The sequence below is a fragment of the Haliaeetus leucocephalus genome, unplaced genomic scaffold (assembly GCF_000737465.1).
Source record: "Haliaeetus leucocephalus isolate CR32 unplaced genomic scaffold, Haliaeetus_leucocephalus-4.0 Scaffold517, whole genome shotgun sequence".
Lineage (NCBI taxonomy): Eukaryota > Metazoa > Chordata > Aves > Accipitriformes > Accipitridae > Haliaeetus > Haliaeetus leucocephalus.
The window spans coordinates 5,164,549-5,188,183 of record NW_010972953.1 but is presented as its reverse complement, the minus strand read 5'-3'; the positions used below and the strand labels follow the sequence as shown (position 1 = coordinate 5,188,183).

The 23,635-nt window shown below is 60.0% G+C and overlaps 4 protein-coding genes across 6 annotated transcripts; 2 read left to right on the top strand and 2 right to left on the bottom strand.

Moving 5' to 3' along the window:
- The first annotated feature begins 581 nt into the window (after positions 1-581).
- On the top strand, positions 582-1,977 carry RAB42 (RAB42, member RAS oncogene family). The gene is made up of 2 exons (XM_010576375.1): positions 582-841; positions 1,563-1,977. The coding sequence occupies exons 1-2, from the start codon at positions 582-584 to the stop codon at positions 1,975-1,977; spliced, it is 675 nt and encodes a 224-aa protein (XP_010574677.1).
- A 591-nt stretch (positions 1,978-2,568) lies between these two features.
- On the top strand, positions 2,569-3,965 carry LOC104837216 (ras-related protein Rab-39B-like). The gene is made up of 2 exons (XM_010576202.1): positions 2,569-2,783; positions 3,533-3,965. Exons 1-2 carry the CDS (start codon positions 2,569-2,571, stop codon positions 3,963-3,965), a joined length of 648 nt encoding a protein of 215 aa, XP_010574504.1.
- A 1,202-nt stretch (positions 3,966-5,167) lies between these two features.
- TAF12 (TAF12 RNA polymerase II, TATA box binding protein (TBP)-associated factor, 20kDa) lies at positions 5,168-12,701 on the bottom strand. 3 transcript variants are annotated; one of them, XM_010576199.1, is made up of 7 exons: positions 12,628-12,701; positions 11,406-11,656; positions 8,983-9,234; positions 7,728-7,805; positions 7,311-7,425; positions 6,784-6,872; positions 5,168-5,641 (listed from the first exon to the last, which is right to left on the bottom strand). In XM_010576199.1, the coding sequence occupies exons 2-7, from the start codon at positions 11,625-11,627 to the stop codon at positions 5,606-5,608; spliced, it is 792 nt and encodes a 263-aa protein (XP_010574501.1). In that variant the 5' UTR covers positions 11,628-11,656; positions 12,628-12,701; the 3' UTR covers positions 5,168-5,605. The 3 variants fall into 3 exon arrangements, with proteins under 3 accessions (XP_010574501.1, XP_010574502.1, XP_010574503.1); XM_010576200.1 differs by lacking the exon at positions 11,406-11,656 and adding an exon at positions 11,127-11,252 and having other exon boundaries at positions 12,628-12,683; XM_010576201.1 differs by lacking the exon at positions 11,406-11,656.
- A 761-nt stretch (positions 12,702-13,462) lies between these two features.
- LOC104837329 (discoidin, CUB and LCCL domain-containing protein 1-like) lies at positions 13,463-23,634 on the bottom strand (the record flags this gene model as incomplete). Its single annotated transcript, XM_010576374.1, has 15 exons — positions 13,463-13,905; positions 14,418-14,540; positions 14,737-14,774; positions 14,967-15,057; positions 15,254-15,346; positions 15,471-15,639; positions 15,729-15,850; positions 16,622-16,816; positions 16,938-16,975; positions 17,139-17,272; positions 17,481-17,553; positions 17,783-17,834; positions 18,209-18,346; positions 20,665-20,887; positions 23,539-23,634. Coding segments are annotated over 15 exons (2,028 nt in total), but the record flags the coding sequence as incomplete, so codon positions are not given.
- Position 23,635: the final 1 nt, after the last annotated feature.

Sequence of the window (23,635 nt, the reverse complement as noted above, 5' to 3'; positions counted from 1 at the left end):
GAGTCTGTTATTCCTGGTCTCTGCACAGCTGTCGGGAGGGGGAGGGCCGGGCGATGGCAAAGTCCCCACGCCGCTGCAGGTGACCTGGGCTGTTTGCAGAGAGCACCTTTGTCCAGGGGACGCGGAGTCGGTGCCTCTGACGCCTCTTCCCTTCTCCCCGTGGGGACTCGAGGGCCCTTTTCCCACAAAGCTCGTCCCTCCCGCCTCTCCCAGAATTTTGGCTTCCTCAGGGGCACCAGCTCCTCTGCGGCAGCGTGTTCGTACGCCGGCAGCCTGGCTGTCCCTGTCTTTGTCACCGAAACCAGGCAGCGGGACAGAGCTGGGATGTGACACCACCAAACGCAGTGTCCTGAGGACAGGAGGATGAGAACAGACCTGGTGGCTTCTCCCTCCTCCCTGGGACGGTTTATTTGTCCGCCCAGGTGACTGTGAGGCCAGAGCCATCCCCAGGGAAGGTGCTGTGGGGTGGGGACAAGGGAGGAGACCTGTCCCCAGCCCCGCCAGCACAGCAAAGCCCAGCTGGGTCAGGATCTGCCAGCCTGGGACCAGTGAATCTGGCCTCGCTGGGCACAGCTGCCAGCATGGGGACGGTGACGAGTCCCCCCCAGGACCCCGACCCCGGGGGCCACTACCAGTTTCGCGTCATCGTGCTGGGGGACGCGGCGGTGGGGAAGTCGTCGCTGCTGCGCTGCTTTGCGGAGGGTCCGGGTGGGGGGGGCGTGGGGGCGGCCACCCCTTGCCCCACCGTTGGCGTGGAGTTTTACAGCCGCACCATCCCGCTGCTGCCCACCGGCAAGGCCAAGCTGCAGCTCTGGGACACAGCCGGCCAGGAGAGGTTCAGGTGAGGTGGGGATGGACGCGGGGACACAACTCCCATGCGGGACCCCAGCACCCAGCTGACTTTACACCCTGGAGTGGGTGTAAAGTCCCTGGCCGGGTGTGCAGGGATGGGCAGCGATGGCTCGCTGCGACCCTGGTGCTTTAGGGGCTGTTGCAACCTTGTGCTGAGCTTGCAGGAAAGTCAGAGCTGGTTTTGAGGGGCAGGCAAAGTGGCAGGGTTGGGTGCTGGTCCTGGGGTGCCGGTGGGCTGGGTGATTTCCTTCTGATTGCATCATGCCGGAGCCAGGAGCTCCCAGAAGCCTGAAAGAGTCTCAAATGGGGTGTGAAGTGCTGAAGAGCTGGGTGTTGTGGTTGGAGCGAGGGGTCTTGTGCTGCCCCTGTTCCTGGGAGCCCCAGGGTTGGTGTGGGGGTGCCCCATTCCTGTCCAGTGCTCAGCTCCATGGGCACCCACCCGTGGGTGCTGCCCCATCCCCGCTGCACCCTAGGCTGTGGGGGGGATGGAGGGACCATCCTCCTCCTCTCCTCTGGACCCCCAAACTCTGGGGTGGGGGGGATGCTGAACAGAAAAGGGGGTTGCAAATGGTCTGGGCAGGTGTCCCCTTCCTGCTCCCGAGGTCGCAGCTGGGACCCAGAAATCCCCTGAGCCCTGTTGGAGGGAAGAAGGTGTGGGACCTGGCAGGGTGCTGGGCTGCAACCCCAGCACCCCCTCCCAATTTGCCCAGGTCTATCACCAGGTCCTTCTACCGGAGCGCGGCGGGCGTGCTGCTGGTGTTCGACCTCACCAACCGGGCGTCCTTCGAGCACGTCCCCGAGTGGTACCGCGAAGCTGCCGGGGACTGGCCCCCCACCTTCGTCCTGGTGGGACACAAGTGTGACCTGGCAGCCGAACGAGCTGTCTCGGCGGAGGAAGCCGGGCACCTGGCTGCCACCCTGGGCATGGCTTTCGTGGAGACCTCGGCCCGCAGCAACCTCAACGTGGAGCTGGCCTTCCAGACGCTGGCGGGGGGCATCCAGCGGGCCCTGGGGCAGGGGGGCCTCACCCCTCACCGGGGCTGCGGCGGCATCAGGCTCATCCCCAGCCAGAGCCGCCGCCGGCCCCTGGCACAGGGGGAGCCCCGAGAGCGCTGCCAGTGCTGATGGTGACGGGGGGACACACGGGACCCTCCACCCATGGGGATGTTTCTCTCCCCACGCAGCACCCCTGCCCTTGGGTGATGCGTGGGGCTGCGTCCCCACCCTGGTTTGGGTTTATTTCAAGCCTTAATTTAGGGGCTCTGAAAAAAATAATATTCCCCTGCAGGAGTGTTTTTAATAAACCTGAGGCTTTTCTGCACTAAATAAAGGCTGTGCCGAGTGCTGGACCCCTGGCAGGGACACACCGCCGTGCTCAACCCATGATATGGGGGATGCTCTGCTTTGGGGAGGTCACTGGTGGGGTAACCCCCCCCCATGTCTGCATGTGGCCGTGCCACTTGATGGGCCTCTTGTCCCCGGGGCGACCCTCTGGGAAAATGGGACCAGGCTTCCCCCCGAGTGCTTCCAGCTGGATGGAGCCAAGATAAAGGGAGCAAAGGGGCTCCAAAGGGGCCACCCAGCACCCATGGCAGGGCGGGAACGCCTCCTGGGTGGAGGAGCGGAGGCACCCGGTGCTGCCTGCCTGCCTGCCTGCCTGCCTGTACATGCGCCCGACGCGGGGGCGGCGGGTCCCAGCCGACGGCGGAGGCACCGATGGAGCCGCGGTGGCAGTACCAGTTCCGGGTGATCATGCTGGGCGACTCGACGGTGGGGAAGTCCTCGTTGCTGCGGCGTTACACTGAGGGTGTCTTCCTGGACGCCGTCAACCAGACGGTGGGGGTGGACTTCTACGTCCAGTTTGTGGAGCTGGAACCGGGGCTACGGGTGAAGCTGCAGTTCTGGGATACGGCCGGGCAGGAGCGGTTCAGGTGGGTCCGGCTCCGGCCACGGCATGCGGAGGGGTGATGGAGCCAGGGAGGTCCTGGGAGAGAGTTGTTCCCCTGGATTTGGGGTGCTGGTGGGATGTTGTGATCCCAAACCCGGGGAGGTCCTCAATACAGCTGCATCCCCACTGGTCCGCTTGCTGCAGGGAGCCCCACGGGTGAGGAACCACGATGCCCGGCACGGGGCAGGCTGCGGGGGCCCAGATGAGCCAAAGCCAAGGGTGTCCCCAGGGAAAGAAGCCCTTGGGGTTGCCTTGTGAGCCCTGGCTCCAGCTCCAAAGTGGATACGGGACTCCCCAAGCAGCCCTCTGCCCCACCAGCTGCAGAGGGACAGGGGAACGGGCTGGCAGCCCACTGGGAGCTGGGCAAAGCAGCTTCCTCAGCTGCCAGGAGCCTGCCCACCTCACTGCTGGGGCTGCCCACCGCTGGCCAGGCTGGCTACTGGGAACAGGGCAGCTCAGGGGATGTGGCTGCCGGGCACGGGAGAGTTCGGAGGCTGTAGCTGCAGGGGACGGATCAGCTTTGGTGGCTGAGCAGGGACAGAGCTGCCTGGACCGCTTGCTGATACAGCAAAGGGGCTGATTTTTCCTCCTTCACATGGTGGCTTGGGAGCACTGTGCCGGTTGAAGGCAGGAGGACATGGCTGGGGCTGCTCTGCAAGCAGGGGAGATGCTGCCCAAGGCGGCAGAGGGGAGCCCCGGGGGCTGCTCACCCCATTTCTCTTTGCGCCCCAGATCTGTGACTCGCTCTTACTACCGCAACTCGGCCGGGGGGATGCTGCTTTTTGACCTCACCAACCGCGCGTCCTTTGAGAGCATCCGGCAGTGGCACCGGGAGGTGACGGACACGGTCCAGCCATTCAGCATCGTCTTCTTGCTTGTGGGGCACAAGAGCGACCTGGCAGGGCAGCGGCGGGTGGGCAGGAAGGAGGCGGAGAAGCTGGCAGCCTCGCTGGGGGTGCAGTACGTCGAGACCTCGGCCAAGGATGCCAGCAACGTGGTCCAGGCTTTCCAGATGCTGACATTGGCCATCTACCAGGCACTGCAAACAGGGCGGCTGGCTCCCACCGAGACATGGGATGGAGTGAAGAGCAGCGTCCCGCTGCCAGCACCGCTCAAGGCTCGGGCACCAGAGAAGGAAGAGAAGCGGAAGAGATGCTCGTGCTAGAGCTGGGGACGCTGGCAGCCTGCCCCGGCGGGGCTGGGACACGCTGGGCTCTGCCCACCGCGATGCACAGGAGGTGAGGCAGAGATCGAGCAGCCGGGGTGTAGGCAGTAGCAGCAAGCGACTGCAAGAGTGCATTAAACACCCCCTGTTCACCTCTCTACCTGCCCGTGTTTTCCTGGGGAAGGGGAAGGGTGAAGTTGCCCAGCTCGATGGGGCAGCAGTCTGCAGCGAGGCGGGTGTCACCCGCCTTCCTCTATTCTCTCTCCAAATTCCCTTTCTAGAAGGCTGTCCCCATCCCCCCGAGAGGAACCGCAGGTCCCCCCGGTCTCAAGTCAGATCAGTGCTGATCTGAAACCCCTTTTACTACACGACCCGTTCACTCAGAGCTGATCTCCTCTGCGCTCGGGAGGGCAAGGCGGTCTGGTTTGAACAGCAGCTTCTTCTGGGTACCCCCAAGCTGGAGCAGCCTGTGAACAACTCTACATCCCCCCCGGCAGCAGCCAAGTACAGCTGCGGTGCAGGAACAGCTTCCCTTCGCCCTAAGCGCCCGTCCGACTGGCCTCACCCAAGAGGCTGGGTGTTCTTTATCGCACTCCCCAGGCTCCTCAGCCGGCACTGACAGGAGAGGAGAGAGCCCAAACCAGCTTCTGAATTACTTCAGGCAAGGCAGTTTTCCCCTGTAGGTTACCAGGAGGCCGAGGGCCCCAGCAGCAAGCCAGGCAGGGAGGACAGCCCCACTCCTGCCCGCGGGTCCACAGGACCCTTGCTGTTGTGCAGGGGAATCTGCAGAGCTGCCAGCTCCTCTTCACCACGACAAACGGCCTGCGGCTTCTCTGATGGAGACCGAGCAGAGCAGGCAGGAACAGGCAGGGGGACGTGGCCTTTCTTTATGTCCCAGGCAAGCAGAGAACCAGGTTCACTTTGATTTCTTGTCCTCAGTCACCATGTCCCACTCCTAATGGTCTGAATGTCGAAGCGGTGGGCAAACTACTCACACTGGGCTGGAGGTGAGGAGGGGAAGCCGCCTGCCCAGCCCTATCAGCATGGCAGAGGCCGGCCAATTCCTTCCACTCACTCTAAACCCCAGGGCAGGAGATCTCTTACCAGAACAGCACCACACGCAGAAACTAGGCAACGTGGAGGCTGCCCATTTCACTCGCAACCCCTCCACGTACTGTTCGAAGAGCACGACTGTGCCATGGTTTTAGATTAATAATTTCTTTATTCATGTAAAACAAACGCAAGTATTTATAGAAACACTGACATTACAAAGTACTGGAGCAGGTAGGGGCAGGAAGGAGGAAACAAAAACCTCTACAGATGCTTCTAATACTGTCCCACACAAGATCAAATGCTCTGTCCCTTGGATAATCACTTATACGATAAACCACTTTCAAGTCACAAATAAAAGTCTTTGTTTTGAGATACGTTGCACTCTTAGGGGGAATGAGGAAGGGGGCGTAGAATGTTTTTGGCAGATCTCCTCATAAAGTCAAGATATTGCTGCACCATTAATAAAAAATATATGCTTCTCTGTAAAGCATTAAAAAAAATATCCCATGGATGGCATTGTGGAGGCTTCAGTGAAGAGGCAGATATCCCAAAATGCAGTGGCGTCTTCTCCCGGCTCTTCCCAGGGGCTATTTCTTGGTAGTTTTGCGAATCAATGCCATTCTCTGTAACAAGAAAGAGAAAAACGTGGGAAGCCGAGTGTCTCAGACAAGGTTACTGCAAAACAACCTGTCACCATGCAGGAACAAGGTATCTCGGGTTCTCTCAGGACACTGCCTGACTTGTTTCCACACAGGTCTTTCAAGTCTATTTGAATCTTAATGGGGTCCCAAGCTGGAGCCAGAGTAAAAGAAAGCATCTGTGCTCCTCTCCTCGACACCTGGGGCTGGCAAGTGAAACACCGACACTAGTGAGGGGCAGTGGGATTAAACAGAGCACGGGATCAAACCCCACTTCAGAGCCTCCTCTCTACCCAGCAGTTGCTGCAGGAGCTTCAGGAGAGGAGATGCAGTATCATCCATGAATTGTGACGGCTCCCGCAGGGCAGTTTCCTCCCTGGCTCTGACTGTACACTTAAAAAGCGATGGCCCAGTTCAGTTAAAGCAAAACTAAGGGGAAAAAAAAACCCAGAGCTGCTCAGCTCCAATCTACAGCTGAAATCCCAGGACAACGGTGTGCTCTCTGCTACACCTTCCCAGGCCTTTAGGCTTTTTGCAGCTGTTTAAATTCTTGCGGTGGCGAGCAGCCCAGGCTCCTGATCCTTACACACAGACACGGCAGGTGCCGTACACTGCTCACAGAATACAGTGCTGGGCCGCAGACATAAAATGGCCCCAGGAACTTGAGCCACAGCCTGTCAGAGCCCTGTGGTTCACCTGGAACATCCAGAGTCCTGGAGCGGTTCGAGGGGCTACACCCACATTTAACCCCCCATGCCTGGGTATGGATTTTCTAGTGAACCAGAGGAGTTGTCAGTGTGTTTTCATTCCCTTCTGCACAAAGACGGAGCACAGGACCTGCAAGGAGGCAGCTGACAAGCTACTGTCTGCAGCATTCAGCTGTTTTTGAACCCTTCCAAGCTGGGCTACCCTTTAGACAGTGAGTACTGCTGCTCCTCTTGGGGCACTGAGGAGCCAGAGCAACCTCAATCCTCTCTGCACAAACAGGCAAGGAGACTCTGGAAATTATTTCAAGTCCAAATCACTTGGAAGAGGCTACAAATTCACATTGTGCCAGAAGTCCACAACCACCCTCCCTGTGTCAGGCTTCTACCATGTGATTCTCAATGTTACTGAGGGCTCTTTACCTGTTTGTGAGCTTCTGTAGTGCAGGCTTTTTTGTAGGGCCTGATTTCTTCAGAACCAAAGCCCGGGATCCACATGTTCCACTGACGCTCTGGAAGAGAGAGCATAGGTCAGCACACTCTACCACAACCGCCCACCGCAAGAGCAGCCTCGTCATCACGAACGTACCGGCAGCACGCCTGCCTGGAGCCAGTGCTAGAGATGTGCTGGTGATCCGCATACCAGCTATAAAAGCTTCACAAAAGCAGAGTAGCAGAGGGCTGCACAGCATTAAACATGGTAAAGACACAGTCCCCGTACTAGGGACCTTCCAACACAGGCTGATGGACAGCTACAAACCGCACAACTGCAAAATTTGGACAGGGGATGGTTAGGGGCAGCCAGCCCGTTCATCCCCTGATTATTCAGGCATTATTAAGCAGCAACGGATCTGTAGCTACTCACAGGTTTCCACCCCAACCATGCCCTGACTTCAGAGCATGCACCCAGCTCTCAGCTGAGGGGGGGGGCGGGGGGGGAATTCACTCACCAAGATGCAACTGGACGTCTTTCACTTCCAGGGTGTTTGACTTGCGATGCCGTGCAAGCTGGCAGGCAGCCGTCACCACGCTCTCTATGAAATCATCAGCGATCTGCAACAGCATCTGTGGCAGAACAAGGACAACAACCAGTCTTATGAGTACTGAGCAGCTGAAATTATGCAGAAAGCATGAAAATGAACCCTCAGAAGCTAGTATTTCAAAGGCGTTTGCTACAATTGCTGTTTTAAAATCCTTTTTGACACTGGGATGCAGAAGCAGACACAGATGGCTGAAGGCTGCAGCGAACATGAGAATACAGAAGTGTAAAATGAACCAACCCTCCCCACCTTGAACAAAGGGCCACCGATCCGTGAAAAATCCCAGATTAGCTCTTTCCACAGCCCCTGCTATGGGTTGGTACCTACTTCCTCCACATCTTCATCCAGCTGCTCGTTCGGATCCACCTCACGCACCAGGTCCTGCAGTTTCTTCTTGGTTAAAACCTGAGTGTGTGGGAGAAGTGGAACAATTGGCTGCCCTACTTTAGCAAAGCAGCTGCCCACACAGCCACAAAAGACCTCCTCCCCCACTACACCGGAGGCCCAAGTCACACATGTTGACACAGCCTATCAGTTCAGGAATGGCAGAGATAAGAAATATCAGGTGTTAAGGAGTCATTTTCAAGCACCAGTGGTTGCTCTGAACGGAAAGTGGAATGCAGCAGGCCAGGATAAATAAGTCTCCTGCACTAAACTGGCACTAAAATGCCACTGGCTGAAGTAAGGCGGCTGGCAAGAGGAGACAAAGGCAAAACAAGAGGTCTTAAGAGGCAGACAGCAAGTGCAAGCAATGTATCAGCAACTAAATTTGTGCTCAGGGCACAAAGGAAGTATTTCCATGGCTCTAGTGCTTATCAGCTTTAGTGTTTCAAATGGAAAACAGAGATACGGAGTGCTGGGTTATTCTAGGGCAGAAGGCAGCACCCTCTCAGCCCAAACATGGCAGGGAGCAGAAATTTTACTGGTGCTGAACAACAGCAGGTCACTTAAGTCTTACAGGATATGGATGAAAGCTATCACCGCTGATCTGTCAGCCTGGTCAGATGAACCAGACACACGTGGGAAATTCCTGCCCTTCCTGGTTCCCTTACACTAATGGTGGAACTGCTGTGCCTGTGTTTGTGTCGGAGGACTAGTACACTTCCCAGAGAGGTCATGCAGAGGCACGAAGCCCGCAGAGAGATCAGTGTGTATTCCTGGAGCACTCGCTGGGCAGCAACATATTTTATGCACGTCAAAGACTCCACACCACAACAAGCAAACATGCAAGTCAGCAGCTCCTGGTAGTGACGCTGCCTCTCGCACCACCCCAGTAAGATGGAGGCTACAAACCTGCACTTCTATTTCTCCCGTCTAAACCACATTTTAAAAGAATTTCCCAATCACACCCCCAATATACATTTTCCTGAGACTGAAAAAACCTCTACACCTACAGCGTCCATACACCATCCAGCCTGAAAGTGCCTGGGAGGGAAGAAATACATGAAGGTGTTTGCTCACTCTGTAACTGATACTTTAATAGACACTAAGTTTTTGCTGGTAGTTTGAAGAAGGAGAGGAATTAAGCCACAGGCAGGTCTGAGCATCTCCCCCACTGTGCTAAAGTCAGGGATGAAATTACCTGGTTGCTTTCAGGGCTGAGCCTTCCTCCTCCGCTGGGCGTGCCGGGCATCTTTGCCACAGTGGTGCTGTTGGCCATGGAGCTCTGTGGGGGAGTGCTGGCTGGTTCCGGCTTTATCGAGGAGAAGTTGGAGAGGTTGATCAAGGTAGAAGGGCCAAACTGGTTCATAATCTGTTGGGCTTTAGCTTTTAGATCATAAAGCTTATCTAGGTCCTGCTTCTTCTTGGGGTTGTGGGGACCCAAACCAATCAACTGGAAAAGGAAAAAAAGCCACAGTTAGCAAACAGAGAAGGAATTCAACGGGGTGATCACATCTCTGTTCAGAGTAAGCCACAGCAACCTGACAGGGACCAGAGGTTTATAGAAGATTGGGTCTCTCTGGATGCAGCAAGAAAGGGAGGAGCAATGTTTAGAAGAAGGGAAAACATTCCCTGGTATATGGAATATGAAGTTTGCCTCGAGAAGCACAGCGGCTGTATGCACTGCACTAACAGGAGGCTGGAGCTCTGCAGCGGCACTGACCCGCCTGCTCATTCTTCGGGCTGAATCCCACACGTGTGTCCACCCCTCGCCCTCTGGTCAGGGCCTTTCTGAATACATTTCACTTGGACCACAAACAGCTTCGAGGAAGAGACCACACAAAGAAGATTTAACTAAAGGACACAGCTTGCTCCCGCAGCAGCAATGCAGGGGAACGGCAGGCAGTGTTCAAGTCTTCATCTCCACACTCCACGTGCCTGAGACACAGGCCAGAAGATGACAAGGTTCAGGCTCCCTTGGGTGTCTGCCGCAGGGTGGAGGTCTCGTTTTCGGCAACACCACACTTCAAGCCCGGTCTGCAGCAATCCCTCGATGCGGGCTTGACAACATAGGGTTCGTTTTCAGTTCTGAGTGCGCAAGTCTTGGGTACTCAGAGGTAATGTTGACAGAGAAACACACGTGCACTCCCACACCTTTGATTTGTTCTTCCCACACCGGGCAACCGACAGCCACAGTAAATGAAGTCAGATTTACTGAGCTGTTATCAGTGAACTAGAAATGAGTTGCGGCAGCTTAACTGGTTACTCAGATCTTCCAGGTTCACCCTTTGGTGCCTGAAGTTATTCAGGTTATTGGCCACTGAGCTAACACACAGCCTGACTGGCAACTACTATATTTCATGGCTGGAAGGCTCTAAACCCCAGACTTGATCAAGTTTTGCTCTGTCCTTACTGCTCTGTAAAAGGAAACTTGTCCAAACCCTGGACCTTCCACCCCCACAACCGCTGTGGGCAGTGGCAACAGGTCTGTCACGTGAAATGAGCATTTAAGGAACAGTTTGATGTAAAAGCCCCTTGTGCAGCGGGTGCAACAGCTGCTGTTGGGCCCAGAGATGGGTCAGAAGCAGCTGCTGAGAGCAGACGCCTCTTCTGAAAAGCCTGTGCATCACAGGGTGAACTTACTCATGAGAGAAGAAGGGAGTTTGTTGGAACAGCTTTACACGTTCACATGCAGAGTGATGAACAGAGCGTCTGCTACCTGAGCTACAAATAGACATTTTCCCCTCATCAGAGCAAGCTTTGTTAGTTTGGATTAATTCATACCAAAACACAAACCAGAAATCACACAGGAGTGCTTAGAAGCGGCTGCTTTAGTGCTTCATGCCAAGGCAGGCTCATGCACTGCCGCACCTACAGACACGGAGCCCTTTTAGGAGAACTTATATCCAAGACACACTTCGGTAGCAGCCTCAGCAAGTTTCTAGCTCAATTTTAACTGAATTAATAATGAGAAACCATTATGCTCACACCCTAAAACACCTCAGCTGGCGTTTCTTGACAAGGAGCTCAGCACAAGATCAAGAGGGACTTCAGTGTGCTAGTCCTGGTTTTAGCTTAGGCTGATCTTGGGCTGTTCACCCCACACTTCACTTTACAAATCCACAAAGCAGGAATCCTTACCCACCATGCAGGGCAGAAAGCTCCGAAATCCTTGGGCAGAAAGCACTTTATTAGCATAAAGTTGTTTTGTTCATTTAGTTCTGGATCTTATCGCACCCTTTGCGTGCCGTTAAGATCACCAAACACAAAACTAATGGGATGCGCAGATTCCCAGGACAACTCCCGCATGCCGGCCCCACGGCAAGCCCCGGGTGGTTTACTTACAGCTATCTGAGTGTCTAGATCTTTAATTACATCAGCAACCGCTGTGGGGCCAGCGAACGGAGAGGCCATTTTCCAAAGCCTTCCCAGTACGTCAGCAGTCAGCGTTAACCTACTCTTCTCTCATTCCTACAGGAATACCAGATATTTTTCGTATCACCCACTCTATAATAAGATCGTGAGAGGAAACAGTTTCACACAAGAGAGCACGCGTTGTCCTTACTATGGCGCAAGAGGGTTTATCTATATAGAAGATATTACACGATCACCACGTGAGCGTACGGTGCTCCAGAGGATGAGGCATCTCCCAGGATCCTGAAGCGGGAGCAGAAGTTTAGTCAAATTCCCTTTTTCTGTTAGAAGACAGAGTATCTTGGTATCTGCTGTCAGCAGCGACGCAGAGGTGAGCCCGGACCTCTGCAACAGCAGCCTCCCTCCGTGGCAGCAGTAGGTGTGGTGGCCACAATTAGCACCACTGACTTTCAGTGATCTGCTGTAATTCATAAGTGGTGGTACTACACACAGGGTTACAGCTGTAATTAAAGCCTACGTTAAAGCCAAACAAACCTTCAGCGCATTACCTGGAGTGCTCAGGGGGCTCCTGCTTCCATTAAGACATAACAATTTTCACCAAATATTTAAATAGGTTTGCAAAGGACTGTACAGTCCAGGCATCTCTTTATTGTTAATAGAGAAAACTGGTAAAGTTCTTGGGCTTTGCTTTAGCTATTATAAATGTGAGACAAAGCCCTCCCTTACGCTGCCAGAGGAAGCGCCTGTTACAAGCACTTATCCATTGGGTGCACTAGCTACAAAGAAACAAGTAAGAAAGTCCTTTTTTCCCCCCCCGGATGTGTTTGTTAGCTGCTGACGGGTAACTCAAGCCTCCTTTCTCCCTGACACACAGCTTCCAGCTTCGCATTCTACCCCCGAAGCACGGACACTTGGCATCTAGAGAGGTGACAGCTCCACACACGCCGCTCATAAGAGTTTTTCTTCCAGCATCTTCCCAGCCACCAGCTTAAAGAGGTCACCAGCCCCACGACTGCCCACGGGGAACGCCGTTACGGGACCGAACGGAACCTCCCCGTGTTAAACGTTTCCAGGGGCTGCCAGAGAACCGCGGTGAAAGCCGTCGGGAAGAGCCAAGGTCACCGACAGCCGCCCGGAGCCGACACCGTCCCGCACCGGGCCGGGCCCGGCCCGGTCTGTCCGGGCTGCGGCGGGGGGGACGATCGCCCCTCAGGCCCCGGCATCCATCCCTCGCCTCCCCCGCCCCGGCTGCTGACCGCCACACGCGCGAGGGGTTGGAACACCGGCTGCAGGCCTGGCCCGTCCCGGGGAGCGGCGGGGCACGGCCTACCGCGCCCACCCCCGGGCTCCCTCCCGGGTCCCTCCGTATTTTAGGCCGTAAAAGCCGGTGTAAACCAAGCGGAGCCTCCCACCACCGGGGGAAAGACACCCCCCCCCCCCCCCTCCGAGCGGCCCCGCCGCCGTCCCGTACCTCCCCATGACCCGCGGGCGGACCGAGGCACTGCCGCCGGCTACGCTCCCTCCGCCGCGCACCCCCGAGCCCTTCCGGGGGCACCGCCCGCCGCCACCCGGAAACGCTTGTCAGTCTACAGTGCCGCCAATCCGGATGGAACGTGGCTGCGCATGCGCGCCGCCCTGCCGCCCAAAGGCGCCCCCTCGCGTCCTCGGTGAAGGCGTGGCGCGGAGACGTCCCAGCATGCCCCGCGTGATTTGCATATCGCTGGGAGGCCAGCAAGGCGGGAAAAGGGCGTTTTAGGGGGAAAAAAGCGCAGAAACGGGGGAAAGAAACGTAAAGGTGAGAGAGAAAGAGAGGATGAACTGGGATCCAGGCACTGTCCTTCGGACGTGAAGCGCTCCTCGCCGTGACCTTGGCAGTACCCTGGCACTTTCCGGTGCCGGCGGGCCGAAAGCGCAGCTTTAAAAAGGGCTTCTGCCGTGCGTGGCACGGGGGGGCCCCACGGCCGCCCCCGCGGAATCGACATCAAGAGATTTCGGAAGCACAATTTTTGAAGTGGGGGTCGCCGGTAACCGCTTGTTCCGGCGCCCCGGACAGCGTGAACGGTAGAAGAGCGGTGGGGGAAGGTGGCGTAGAGTCGGTTCCCTCGGGGGGTGGTGAGATTCGCGGTTACGGAGCGGTGAGCGGTGACGTGAAATCCCAGATGTATATAGGCATATATATATATTTAAATAGGATTGTTTTTAGAAAAGATTCCTACCCGGGGAGGTTCACGTTCGGAACACGGCACCCACGCCCCACCCCGGGACTCCGCCGGGAGCCGCTGGGCTCCCCCCTTCCCCTCACAGCTTCACAAGGCTTCGTGGTACACGTGTGAGAGGGGACAGTCCCCCAGCTGGAAGCGGGAGCCCTCCGGAGAGGGGACGTCCCCAGCGGGGCTGGCAGTCTGCTCCGCCCGGGGGGTCGTGCAGGCCCCGCCGAACCCCCAGGGAGGGAGTTCTCCGGTGGGCAGTTCCCCAGGCCGTGGTGCATCGTACCGCAACGGGAGGGAACCGGCGTGCCCCGTGATGCCGCAGGGGCTCCGGCGGGTGCCAGTGGGCTCAGGCTCGCTGAACGGCGTGGCGTACTCGGGCTCGGGCGGTAGCGGCTCCGCGTACTCGTGGTATTTTCCCGGCACGTCGTAGTGGCTTACGACCAGCGGCAGCGTGTAGCCCTCGTCCGGGAGAGGCTTGAAGGTGGAGGGACCCGTCTGGCTGCTGGGGCTCACCTGTACCAGGTCTGGCTCGGCGTACTCTGCAATGGGGTTGCCAGGCTCTGAACTGGGGACAGCAGGGGGACTGTCCCCACAGCGGTGAAGGGCTCATGGTGGTGTTCCAGATGTGGGTGGGATGGGTGGAAAAAATGGGCACATCTGGACCCCCAGGGCTGGGAAAAGCTGGGCAGAGGCATGTCAAAACCCATCTAGAGCAGGACATCCACCCCACGGGGACGGGCACATCCCTCTGCCCCAGCACAGAGCAGGAGTCCTGGTGCCCTGTGGCCACCTTCCAATACCCAAGCCTGTGTTTGAGGTGGAATAATAATAATAAAGATAAATGATAAGCCCTGCCAGGGTCTCCCTTTTGCACAAGACCATGATGCAGGATGGGGGTCAACCAGAGTGGTGCTGGGGGGGGAGAACGGGCAACTGCTGGCTGGGGTTAAACCATGACAGCAACCCAGGGCATCCCCAGGGTGCAATGGGTGAGACACTGCTCCGGCTCTGGGCTGAGAGGCACCCGGTTGTGCCCCGATGTCCCCATTACCTGGCGAATGGGTCAGGCTGAGGTCCCCCGGTGCAGCCGCCGTGGGGAAGGAGGCCAGCGTGGAGCCGGGGGGTGGCAGGCTCTGCAGGGAGCACACCTGGCTCGACTCCAGTTTGGGGTACCCTGAGTAGAGAGCAGAAACCCCGGGTTGTCACATACTGTCCCTTGGGGACAGACAGTGCCTTGGGGGCAGACTGGTGCCCCCAGGGGTGGGACAGCTCAGGGCTCGGCTGCAGCACCAGTTAAACCAGCTGTACCCCTCCTGATTTTGGCCCTGAGGCACAGCAGGACCCCCGGGGAGGGGTTGGGGACCCTTTACCTTTTGTGATCCCACAGTTCAGCTCCGCCGCCGGCTTTCTGCCAAGGGGAGAGCGAGATGGGGGTGAGGGGTCCCAGCCACCCCATGCCCACAACCACCCACCTCCTTGCACCCGCTGCACGGGGGGCTGCACCCCCCGGTACCCGGCAAGCAGCCGAATGGAGCCACCGGGCTTTGGGGAGGCGATGCCGGGTCCCCCAGGGCGAAGCGGGGAGCAGGATGGGACCCACCTTTTCCTGCGGCAGAGGAAAGCCAGCAGAAGGAGGCTGGAGCAGAGGAGCACGAAGCCACCAATGAGCAGCATCACCAGCAGCGTTGAGCCTGGGGAGGGAGGGCAGTGTCAGCCCCCAGGTGCTCCATCCCACCCCTCTGCACCCATGGGTGCCAGGAGCCCACCTGGGGCTACCAGAGAAGGAAAATCAACGTGTTGTCACGGGATGGGCCCGAGTGGGTCTGGTGCCTGGAGCACCCACAAGATGTTGCTGCGCCCCAGGGACAGCCCCCTCATGGCACCCACCTGCCTTCTCCGGGTCCAGGGCAACGCCGGGGATGGGTGTGCGGCTGGCCGGGTGGCTAGTGGGCACAGGGACCTCCTTGGGGACACTGGGCACTGCAGGGCAGAGCGGAGACCGTGAGTGTGGGACCACCACTGGGTGCACGGGGAGGCAGACGTCCCTGGGGGACGTTTGGGATGGAGGGGGGTGTGGGGTGAGAGCTCCCACAGAGGGGCTCACCATAGGGCCGGGGTGCACGGACTCGCGCCATCTGGCAGCCCACCAGGGCCACCTTCAAGGCCACGTGCTGGTGCCAGCTCTGGGGTGTGATGCGGATGTAGCGGGCAACAATGGGGGGGATGAAGGCATTGGAGACCTCCCCGTGGCTGTCAGAGTTTCCTTCAAAGACCTGCCAGAGAGGGCGAAGAGGGTACCAAAGGCCGAATGTCCACAGGCAGGGGGTCTGCAGCCCCCCTGTTGTCCCCTCCCCATGCCCACCTTGTCCTCCTGGCCACCGCTGCCTCTGTAGGGTCTCCAGTTCTTCCCATCACGGCTGGAGGAGACCCGGTAGGATGTCACGTAGTAGTCGTACTGCTCGGAGGAGCCCTTCGTGATGATGCCTGTTGGTGCAGGACCAAGCCCCGGAGGGGGGGCCCTGCTGTCAGCCAGGGGGCTGGGGCTGGGGAATGGCTTGGGGGGGTCCTCCATGTGCCCCACTGTGCCCCATTGCATGGGGCAGAGCTTTCCCAGCTAGAATAACCCCATCTCTGGGATACCCAAGTCCCTGCTGGGAGGGGACCAGGACATGTGACCCCCCCTGGGGACACCCCCCCCAGGATTCCCTCTGGCCCTGGGAAGGGGTTTAGGTGGCAGATTCGAGTGTCAGACCCCCCATTCTGCCCCCAGGAGCCAATAACCTCCGGCCCCGGCTGCCAGCCCTGCATTCCTCCCTCCTCCAGCCTCCGGCCGGACAATGTCCCCATTTTCCTCCCCGCGGTCGCCAGCCGCTGCACAAAGCCCCCGCTTTCGGCAGGCTCCGGCCGAACAAAAGGCGCTCGCTGGCACCAGATGCAAGAGCATAATATTAACTTGTTCGTCCCAGAAACGGCTGCAGGGGGGTGTGGGGGGGCAGGGACAGCAGGGACAAAAGGGGGACGAGAACAGCTGCGGGGGGTTGGTGCTGTCTGCATCCCAGTTTGCACCAGTAAAACCATGGCACAAGGAGGTCCAATGCCTACTGGGAGTTATGGGGGGGGTTGCAACTGCTCTGAGCAGTTTTTGGCGGGGGGGGGCAGTGAGGCTGGCACCCATGTCACCACGGGAAGGACAGTGGTCAGGGTGGCACAGGGACAAGGGCAGCGGTTGTCCCCCCTCTGATGGCCGACACTCACCTGTGACGTTCCTGCGGGCGCCCAGGTCCAGCTCCAGCCAGGCAGCCTCAGAGACGGGTTCGGCCGCCCAGGAGTGACCGGTGGTGCCAAGCGCTGCCCGTTCGGCCACCCAGACTCGGTCCTGGCCCAGCGCGTCCACCTCGTGCCACGAGGATGAGGCGTTGAAGGCGGCCACCTCCAGCGCGTCACCACAGGCTGGCAAGGGGAGAAGACAGGCTGGGAGCCTGGGACCCCCAACCGGGTACAGTATGGGGGGTGGCACTGGGTTTGGCAGCCAAAATTGTGGCTTAATTTCAGGGGAAATGGCAAAAAATACCTTTGTGGAATATGAGCCGCTTCTCAGAGAGGGATCCCCTGCAGGGAGGAAAGGTGGGGGAGCATCAGACAGGGGGTCCCCAGGTGAACAAACCCTGGGGGTCTCTGACATCGAGGGGTGGCAGGTCCCCAGTGTCAGCACGGATGGGTCCCACAGCTGGGTGTGGGGTGTAGCCGGGGTCCACAGCCCCTCCTCGCCCACCTTTTGGAGTGGAGCCCATTGGCGAAGGCTGACTCGTAGAGCGTGATCCCCTTCTCCCGGGACAGGGTGACCTGCCCGCCCAGCTCGTCTGCGATCACCCCGGCATGCACGGCCGCCTTGCACAGCACCGAGGTCTGCGGGGAGCAGGGGAGGGATGAGAGCAGACCTCCCCCCGGAGTGTGCAGGGGCAGGCACCCCATGGCCAAACCTACCCCCTGCGGTCTGCTTGGGGGGTGACAAGCGGTAGCCACACGTGCTGGGGACCGTCCCCGGGAGGTGCACCCATGGGTGCCGACCTGCGCAGCAGGGTGCCCCATGGGGCGAGCCAGGCTCTGCACTTACATCCCGGTAGCCCTGGCTCGGGTTGCCCCAGATGTCCCCATCGATGTCCTTGCAGCCCGCGGGGCAGTACACACTGAAACACACAGTGACGGGGGGGTCAGGAGTCGCTCCCATCCAAATCCCCTCTGCACACCCACTTTGCTCCCCATCCCGCCTCGGTTGCACCCCAAGAGCCCTGGGGCGAGCGCAGCCCGAGCGCCCAGGAGAGGGATGGGGATGAAACCGGGGCTGATGGGGACCAGCAACGATGCCGGCATAGGGGATGCCAAAGTAGGGACCACTCACACCCCCTGGCCACTCACCTGACATGCTCCTGGGTGTAGTGGGTGCCTCGAACCAGGCAGGAGACCAGGTCTGCAAGGCAGGGACACCCCAGGGTGAGAGACCCCCACCCGCTCGCCTCTGCCCCACCGCACCCCATCCCAGAGGGGCAGGGAGGGATGGCCCCTCAGTCCCTGCAACCATCGGCCCCACGCCAGCAGCTCTGCCTGATATTGGGGTCCCAGCTGACCTGGGGGTCCCAGCTGGCTGGGTAGCCTGGGGGATCTCCCATGTTGTGCCCCCAGCCAGGGAGAACATGGGTCTTGCAGGAGCTTGGGGTGATGGGAGCCTACCCTGGGGTCAGCAAGGAGCTCCCTCCACCCCTGGCCATGCCCCCCGCCGTGGGCCAAGACACAGCCAAGGCGGGGGGGCTGTCTCCACATCCCTGGGGGATGCTCCCCCCCTACCTGGGTGCTGCGAGGTGGCGTAGGACAGGAGGAGGCCTCGTCCCGAGCGGTGGCTGGTGCTGTTGAACAGGACGGTCACGGTGCTGGAGTTTGTCACCAGGAGCGGGGCGGCGGGGCCAGCGTTCCTGCAGTATGGCCCTGCCGGCAGGGACGGGGCCGTGGAGAAGATTGGGGCTCCCTGGGGACAGGCATGGGCACCCAGACCCTGGGGTGTCACCTCCCCTGGCACAGCCCTCCCCAGGGTGGGGGGGGGGGGGGCCCTCAGGTGTTTGGGCTGTGCTTAGGGTGGTCTCAGCCCCAGGGCGGCCCATCCCCAAGGTGGTCCCAGCCCCAGAGCAGTTAGTTACATCCACACTATGGGGGGGACCTGGGGCACAGCCCCTCACAGCTCACCCTGTCCCCACTGTCCCCCACCTCCTCCCCGCTGCCACACTGTCCCCCCGCAGCCACAAGCAGCACTGGGGGAGATGTACAGGGGTTGGAGCTGGACCAGGCTCCCGGGGGAGCACCCCAAGATGTCCCCACATCCCCAGGCAGGGACAGACAGGCTCCTGGCTGGGCAGGGACCCCCCCCCCCCCAGGGTCTTTTCATTCCACCATGGTTGGGACAGCACAAGTGGCCACCAGCCCTTATCGGGTGCCTGCCACCACGTCCCCCGCTACTGGGGCTGGCATGCATGGCGTGGCCCCACAGGACCCCAAAATGGGGGCTACGTCCCCATCCCCTCCCCATCTCCCCTTTCACAGGCACCGCTGAAGCTGCCTTCTAAATCCCCCCGTTTAATCCAAATTAATTTGCAGTCTCCATCTCCCTGATTAAAACTTCGGCTTAGCAGGCAGGCAGGTTCCTTGGGGACATCTCTGGTCCCAACTGGGAACAAGACGTGGCCCCAATCCCCGGACTGCCATCACCCCCCAGCCCTGCATCTCTCTGCTCTGTGTCATGTCCATCACCAGGGTCTCGGGGCACCCAGAGATGCTTTGAGCAAATGCCATTGTTGCCCTGGGGACAGGGAGCTGTGTCCCTGTGTCCCCATGGTGCTGGTGGTAAAAATCCTGCTATGGGGTCATGCCATGCCTCAGTTTCCCCAACACCCACACCCTCGCCCTGCCTGGGTCGTATTTAACTGAGAGGTCAAGCGCAGGGGATGTGGGACAGGGCATGCGTGCAGGGATGTCACAGGGTCACAGACGTGATGGAATGGGGGCTCTGCATGATATGCAGATGACACGCATATAAGATGCAGATGACACACATGCACAGATTTCCCACCCACTGCCAGATGCCAGCGCTGCCCTGAGCAGATGCTGCCGCGTTGCTGCCACGTCTGGTACGGTGCCCACCCAGCCGGTGGCTCCGGAGACCCCCTGGGTGCTGGGGACCCCTCGGCCGAGCCGTGGGCTGGAGGCTGCCATCCCCGCGGGGACCCCGGCACGTCCCCAGGCAGGATCAGCCCAGGCGCCAGACACCGGGTCTGAGTCAGCAGGAGGGAACCCACAGCCTCCGCCTGCTCCGGCTGCTTCCCGAAAAACATCTGGGACTTCTCAAGGGCCAGCGTCAGCCGCAGGCGAGGGAGCGGGACCCTGGCCCAGCCCTGCGTCACCCCCTGCTCACTGGCACGCATGGCCCTGGTGAAGGCACCTAAAGGGGCTGCGGGTGCCCGGCCACCTACCCAGCCCCCCACCGCCTCTGCCAACCCCCCAGGAGCATCATCTGGGGGTTCTCCCCTTCCCACATTGCTCTGGGACCCCTCAGTCTGGGCCAGTCAGTCTCTCGGCTTTGGGGTCCCGGGAGATGGGGACAAACATGTCCCTGAGGTCACAGCAGAGGGGATGGGGACTGGGGACCTCACATACTGTCACCCCTCTGGGTACCAACCAGGAAAGGGTGAAAGTCCTGGAGAACAGGGAAAAATCCCGGTCCTGGGAGCAGTGGTGGATCCAAGCTGGCTTCTTTCCACCCCATGTTTCCCATAGCATCCCCTGCCCAGCCCCTGCCCCTCACCAGGCCTTGGGGCGGCTCCTCCACCCTACCCCATCGACACCCCAGCAGTGCCGTTTCCCCCCGTCCCCCCAAGGCTCCCCCCCCCCCAGCCCCCGCCATGCTCCCAGTGCTGTCAAATCCCTCCAAGACCATTAAATCTCTCCGGGAACATCCTGGAACCATTTGGGCAGTGGCTGGGTGGACGGAATTAATTAATTGGCGGCTGCATCTGGTCCCAATTACGTGCCAACCCCAATAGACCCCTCCTCAGGTACCCCCCTCCTCGGATACCCCCCTCCTCAGATACCCCCCCCCAACCTTGATGAAATCAGCTAAAAAGCCAGTTTTTCCCAATATTCTCCTTATCCAGGACTTCACATAACGTGATATCACACACACACCTCCCCACCCCATCCACACCCCCTTGGCAGGCGCTGCCTCAGTTTCCCCTGAGACCTCCCCCCTCCATTACCGTAGGCGGTGCCAGCCTGGGGGTCGGCGAGCAGCAGGGAGCTGCGGGCGCAGTGCTCGGAGGGTTCCAGGTCCACGTCCCCAAAGGCCAGGAGGAGGGAGGTGCCCGGGGGGGCACGCAGCTGCCAGCGGCAGGCCGTGTGGTTGGGGTATGTGCCCGGGTAGTTCTTGGAGCTGAGGGTGCCGCTGTGGGGTGTCAGCAGCGTGTGGCCGCAGCCGTCCCCTGCGGAGAGACCGGAGCGGGGTGGGGAGGGGTTCAGCCAGGCTGCTCCCTGCCTGCCTCAGTTTCCCCACTTGGCGTGGCTCCAGGGACACCCCACGGGCACCTGCAGCCCCTTCAAATGTTTTCCTCCTCTGAAACATCTTTTTTTTTTTTTTTTTTTCGCTTTTCTGGCTGCTCCCCCCCATCTGGGACAGTCCCCGGGGGGATCCAAGAATGAAGCTGCCTCAGTTTCCCCCATAGCCACCCAGCGCAGACCTGCACCTCCAGCTCCTCTCCATCCCCCAGGGCAGGAGGACCCCAATTTTTGAGGGGATACAAAAGGATGCAAGGAGGAAATATCCTCCCCTGCCACGGGGCTGTACAGCACCGAGCAGCCCCCGGCAGCCCCCGGCTGCAGCCTTGACCTTGAGGATGACCTTGGGCAGCTGCATCCCCATCGCCTCCTCCCCAGGGCGGTGCCAGCACCCACCACAAAAGGGGCTTTTCTCCTGGCTCACCGCCCCCGGGCACGAGGGAATATCCTGGAAACTTGAGTTGAAAGCACCCGATGCCAGGGACCGGCCAGGATTTCTGGTGGAGCTGGGGCAGGATTGGGGAATGGGGAAGGGCAGGGAGGGGGGAAAGCATCGCTCAGCCCCTCTGCATGGGCAGGGGAAATGTGGGGGTCCATCGTTCAACACCCCCCCCCGCATCCCCAAAAAGCTGCTGCTCCTGCCAAGCATCATCCTGGCACAGCCAGAAAGAAAAGCGATGGCGGGCACGGCTTTGCCCCCGCCTTGGCTCCCCTTGCCGTCGCTGGGAGACGGCACAAAGCACCGGCAGGGGAAAATCCTGCAGGGATAAAAAAAAGGGGGAGGCCAGAGGCAGAAGATGTCAGCCCCCCCACAGAGCCCACTCCTCCCCAGCCTGCGGAATGGGCTGCTGGCTGAACCCAGGGCGATTTATCCCCGGGCAGGGATATAAATCCCGTTTCCCTCCTGGCTGGGCAGTGACCCCCGTTATGGCAGAGCTGGGAAGGATCAGGCCCTCTGGGGCTATAGGGGGGAGCACCAGGGACAGGCTGGATGGGGGTAACAGCATGGGGGACCCCGGGGCTGCTCAAAAAGTGGCTCCCAGAGGGGCTGCTGTGTGGGTGGGAGAGAGATTTGGGGTATTTGGGGGGAGTTTCGGGCAAGGAAGGTCAGAGGCATCGGGATCTGCACGAAAACCCTCTCTGGCCAGGACAGCTTGGCATGTGTGCCCGAGCTGGGGGTCTTGGATGGCCCCCCCCGCTCCAACTCCACGCCTGTGGGTGTAGAGAAGCTGGGGGGACCCATCCTGGGAAAAACCCATCCCAGGAAAGGAAACCCTCGGTAAAAGCATCCCAAGTGTGGCCGGCACATGCTGGGCAGGCATGCCAGAGATAAGCCAAGAGCTGCAGGCGCACCTGGGGATTTGGCTCCGAAGATGCTACCGAGGGGCCGGGAACGGTGAAGGCAGAGCCGTGGGGGGGCTGGGGACTTGCTCCCAGCCACGGGAACATCCTCCCCCTGCCCCCCCCAAAAATCAATTGCCAAAAAAATGGGAAAACTGGATTTCCGCTGGGTGAGGGTGAAGCCACGGCCGGGCCCCCGCTGGGGCCATCCCTGCCAGGGATTTGTTTGTTTTCTCACAGGATGCGGGAAAGACACAACAGGGCGATGCTCCGGGAAAAGTCCGGCACACTCCCGCCTCTGGCACGCTGCCAGCCCCGGGGATTGCTCCCACGTGTCCACCGACAGGTTTGGGATCCGGTGGATACCCGCTGTACGATGTCTCCCAAATCACACTTGGGGAAAGCAGCGGGGTTCTGCCCCCGGTGATCCCGTCCTGGCCTGTGCCTCAGTTTCCCCTCGCTGAGAACGATGCTTTGGATGTCCCATCCTTGTCTCCTCGCTCTCGGATGAGTTGGGGACAAGCAGCGCCAGGGAAAATCACATCCTCAGGATAAGGTTTGGCTGAACGTCTCCTGGGGGCCTTCCCGGACCCCAGCGGGTGCAAATCCCCCCAGAGCGATGCTGCTGGGGCCCGCAGCATCCCCAGGATGGAGCCCACTGCCCAGCTCTCCCAGCCGTTCACCGTAAGCTCCAGCGATCCTCTTAAACTGGGACAGAGTCGGGCCCCTGGGGATTAGGGATTCCCGGGGAAAGCCCTGCGGGCAGACGGAGGGGACCCCGGGACCCTGGCACCGGGAGCGGGGTAGGACAGAGGGAGCGGGGGCTGCGGGGAGACCAGGCGGGTGCGGGACCGGGGTGATGCGGGGGGGTGGAGGCGGCGGGGAGCTCGTCCTGTCCGGTACCGGAGCAGAGGGATGGCGGGGACCCCGTCCCGGATCGGTACCGAGGCAGGTGGCCAGCGGGGACGCCGTGTGGTCCCGGTCTAGGGACAGCGGGATACTCGGATCGGTACCGGGGAGCCCATGCTGGTCCGAGCCCAGTCCGGACACAGTCAGGAGCCCGTCCCGGATCGGTCCCGGGACAGAGGGGAGCCCGTCCGGTCCCGGTCCCGGTCCCCATCCCTGACCCAGTCCCGGTCGCGGCACACGACCCATCCCGGCAAGTGAAGGGGAGCCCCGGTGGAAGCGGGACCCCCGGTGCCGTGTCCCGCTACGGTGCCCCGCAATCCCAACTCCCCGTCCTGTCCGCCGGCCGGGCGCAGCCCCAGCGGGCCCAGCAGAAGGCAGCGGCGGAGCAGCGCCAGCGCCAGCGCTCCCCGGGCCGCCCCGCCGCCC